Here is a 4,521-nt window from a genome sequence, read left to right as displayed (position 1 = left end):
TTAGAAAACCAAACAACTGCTACTGAGACTAGTGTATTACAAGGCTGTTAAGCGCACCCCCATATTGCCAATTCATAAGGAGAGAGATATAATATTTCCCATCTTGTAAAGTCCCTATCTGCTAACTGACTTATAACAAAGAGGGATATTAGCAGCAATCAATTGTTTATTGACACTTGGTCATATCATACAGAATAGTCAAGGAGAGCTATCATTACCAGTGATACAAGCAGACACTAAGTATCTGTTTCCACATTACGGTATAGACTATGATGCTGCTTATATTCTCCATCTGGAAAGCTTACTTGTAGTGACATCTAGTGGATACAATTGGTATTTTCAGCTATTATTCATTTACTTCAGAACTTCAACATTGGATACCAGTTGGATACAATTCTACTTATGTATCAGTAAGAGGATACTTTGCTTAATACAAGTAACTAATTTGTATCAACACCTCCACTAGGCAGGAAAAAAGGATATTCTGTGAATCAATTCTGGATTAACAAACAGATAGACACAAACCCTAAGTGAGGATCAGCTTCTCCATTCCTATAGGAGTACAGGAAGGATATAAACATATATATGCATATATATATATTAACTATAAACTAATATATTAATAAGTTGTAAATATTCTGAATGAACATAATATAGTTAGAGAGTATAAATTACTAAAATTGCTACAGTAATGAGAGTAAATGCGATATAGTTTACCGTCAAAATATTATCCTAATAGTAAATGAATTATTGATTGCGAGGTAGTAAATGATCAATAATAGCTACAGTGGATAGGAATGTTATAATTTACCGTTAATAGTGATAATATGTAAAATATATGCAGTGTCATATAGAATGTAAAGCAATGTTCAATGAGATGTTATTGAATGCATATCTGACAAAGTAAATACTCTAACATACAAGCATTGTGGTACTGTGTTTCACTTAACTGGCAGTCAAGAACAAGGAACAGTACTCCAGAGAATACAGGTAAATCTTCATGGTACAGCAGTAATTGTATGACAATATATGGGTTTTCCCAAACTGACCCAAATTACTATATATATATCTATATATATATATATATATATATATATATATATATATATATATATTTATGTATACAGTTACCTATTATATTACAATCCGTAAGTTTGGGTGGAGGCACTTAAACTACCTAAAACTCTAGTTCCCGGAAAGGTGAACAGGGGCTACATTTGGAGGCACCGCTTGAGATAATTTTTGTAAGTACTCAGGGATAGGTGAAGCACAGTAGCAAAATGACTCAATGTACAAGAAGTGACGCCTTTGATTGGTGTATAAGGAAGGGAGTAATTCCTGAAAGGAGTTTTGTGTTGACAGGGGATCTCACAGACACCACGGATGGTACTATTATGACAGAGATGTTATTTCTTTTCGGGATAAAGCAACCAAGGATTGCTGATAAACAGTTTAGAGAAAGTGGAGAGATGTGGGCTGTATTAATAACTACAAGTCATGACTTAGAGTCTGAGTTGCTTCCAAAAGTGGTGGCTGTGAGGTCTAACCCTGATCGTAGGTGGAAAATTTTATGGCCTGAAAAGGACAGCAGTGAAAGGGCTGCTGAACCATTAATGGTGGGTGACATGTCTTATCCAGTTAGTGGAGACCCCTCTACAGCTGTGGGAGAAGGGAGTCAATCGCAGGGCCTTGAGGAAAAGCTAGGGAATCAGTTAGAGGTTATAGCTAATAAAGTAGTACATCAATTAGAACGGTGGCACTATGAGGGTAGCTATAGGCGATTGAGAGTTTTTTCAGGAATACTTCCTGTGCCTGTCGGGGAGGAATCTTATGAGGCATGGAGAGAGGCAGCCATACAACAGTCTGAGGAGTGGCATTGTCCTGACCACATAAAGAAACAAAGAATAGTGGAAAGTCTACGGGGACCCGCTATGGGAATTATCCAGGCTACTAGAAAAAGTAATCCCGAAGCTGCGGTAGCTGACTACTTCCAAGCCTTAGATTACACATATGGGACATTGGAGGATGTAGGTGATTTGGTTGCCAGATTTCACCATACTTATCAGGAGACAGGAGAAAAGTTATCGCAGTATGTGTATAGATTAGATAAATTAATACATAAAATTATAGATAAAGGAGGGTTAGCTCCTGCTGAAGTTAATAGCAGCCGATTGAAACAGTTAATTAGGGGAGCATTAACAACTGACCCTGTAGCTCAACGGTTGCGTTGTACATCTTTATTATTAGGAAGTCCCACCCTTAATGATTTAATTAAGGAGATTACTCAGGAGGAAGCTTTAATTGCTACTAGAGAAAAGACTCATGCTAAGGCTGTAAAAGTGGTGGTACCCTCCCCTGAGGCTCAAGGATCACGGGAGGATAAGTTAGTTACCTTAGTAGTGGAACAAAATAAGAAAATAGACCAGCTTATTCTTGCTTTAAATCAAAGGGTGGTACCCTCCAGCCTTAATTCCAGTAATTCCACTAGGGGGTTCAACAGTAACAGGGGGAATTTTAGGAGAGGTGGAAATTTTATAAGCAGAGGGTGTTTCCGATGTGGACAGTTAGGACATAGAGCAGTGGAATGTTCTATAGACTGGGGAATGAATGAAGTGGGAACTAACGTTCAGTCAAATAATTCCTCTCATCAGGGAAACGATGGTGGGAGATTGGCGGGCCCCTCGCCGTCTCCCAGAAATTAGATGTAGATTCAATGGGGAGTGCCCAGTGGAGTAATTCTATTCCGGATGGTATGATAGGACCCGCTCCACGTGTGGTAGTTAAATTAAATGGACATCCCTGTCCTGTGTTGTTGGATAGTGGGTCCCAGGTGTCCATTATATTCGAGCATTGGTATAGACATTATCTCTCTGATGTCCCTATCATGCCCCTGGAAGGACTGGTAATTTGGGGATTGAGTGAACAGAAATACCCTTATTTAGGTTATGTGGTAGTCAACATAGAGTTTCCTGAGGAATTTATGGGTGTGTCGGAGCCATTACCTCTAATTGCTCTGGTATGCCCAGAATCCCCAGGTGATAAAACTGTAATGCCCGTGATTATTGGGACTAATGCTCATTTATTTAGGGTCCTCAGTGATTGGTGTTTAAAAAGGTGTAGGGAAGCGACAGCCATTACTATGGCGACTTGCCATGAAAAATACAGGGACGGGGAGTCTGAGCACAGAGATTCCTCACTGGCTCAGGGTCTGTCCATAGAAGACTTAACCACATGTTTCCAGGGGAGTGACATTGGGTTGGTAGAACAAAATATTTTATGCGAGGAATTGATGAAACGAAGGCATGTCTTCTCTCTTGGGGAATGGGATTTAGGAAAAGCTAAAGGTGTTGAACACTGTATAAAGCTGACTGATGAGACTCCTTTTAGGGAGAGGTCACGCAGACTTGCTCCTGCTGATTTCGATGATGTCAGACAGCATCTTCAGACTCTCTTGGAAACAGAGGTTATTCAACACTCTGAAAGTCCATATGCATCTCCTATCGTAGTGGCCCGTAAAAAGAATGGCAAAATTAGAATGTGTATTGATTATCGCACACTTAATCAATGCACTGTGCCCGATCAGTACACAGTTCCTAGGATAGAGGAGGCATTGGACTGTTTACAGGGGAGTCAGTGGTTCACAGTGTTGGATCTGCGGAGTGGGTATTACCAAATACCTATGAGTCACCAGGATAGAGAAAAGACTGCTTTTATTTGTCCTTTGGGTTTCTTTGAATTTTTGAAGATGCCCCAAGGAATCAAGGGTGCCCCGGCCACTTTTCAGAGAACCATGGAGCAGACGGTGGGTGATATGAATTATCGTGAGGTATTAGTTTACCTTGATGATATTATCGTTTTTGGGTCCTCACTGCAGGAACATAACCACCGTCTGCTCAAGGTACTGGATAGATTATTGAAGAAAGGCTTTAAACTTTCTGTGGATAAATGTAAGTTCTGCCTGCCCTCGGTTACTTACTTGGGACATGTGGTGAGTCGACAGGGTATTTCTACCGATCCAACTAAAGTTGAAGCGGTGAATGAGTGGCCTAGGCCCACGAAATTAAAGGAATTAAGATCTTTCCTTGGGTTTTGTGGGTACTATCGCCGTTTTGTGCCCTATTATTCTGTAATATGTCGTCCTCTCACTGATTTGACCAAGGGATATCCGCCAGTTGGTAAACCTACAAAGGTATCATCATGTAGAAAGGAGGGATATTTTAAACCATCTGAAGAATTTGGGGATAGATGGACACCTGAGTGTGAGGAGGCCTTCCTTAAATTAAAATGGAGTCTTACCAATGCTCCTGTATTGGCCTATGTTGACCCCACTCTGCCTTATACATTACATGTGGATGCATCCTTTGATGGTTTAGGTGCAGTGTTGTACCAAACTCATGAAGGAAGGTTACAACCTGTATCTTATATCAGCCGGGGATTGTCCAATAGTGAGAGGAGATATCCTGTCCACAAATTGGAGTTCCTTGCTCTTAAATGGGCTGTTGCTGATAGATTTCATGAATA

At 40.3% G+C, this 4,521-nt stretch overlaps 1 protein-coding gene across 1 annotated transcript; it reads left to right on the top strand.

Moving 5' to 3' along the window:
• Positions 1–1,280: 1,280 nt before the first annotated feature.
• Positions 1,281–2,702, top strand: LOC134944191 (paraneoplastic antigen Ma1 homolog). Its single transcript, XM_063932771.1, has one exon. It carries the CDS (start codon positions 1,281–1,283, stop codon positions 2,700–2,702), a length of 1,422 nt encoding a protein of 473 aa, XP_063788841.1.
• The last annotated feature ends 1,819 nt before the right edge of the window (positions 2,703–4,521 follow it).

This window comes from Pseudophryne corroboree, chromosome 7, assembly GCF_028390025.1.
Source record: "Pseudophryne corroboree isolate aPseCor3 chromosome 7, aPseCor3.hap2, whole genome shotgun sequence".
NCBI lineage: Eukaryota > Metazoa > Chordata > Amphibia > Anura > Myobatrachidae > Pseudophryne > Pseudophryne corroboree.
This window is presented reverse-complemented; position numbering and strand designations above follow the sequence as displayed.

Excerpts from the sequence above, each read along its gene's own strand:
- LOC134944191 (XM_063932771.1), top strand. The coding sequence starts at position 1,281 with ATGACTCAATGTACAAGAAGTGACGCCTTTGATTGGTGTATAAGGAAG.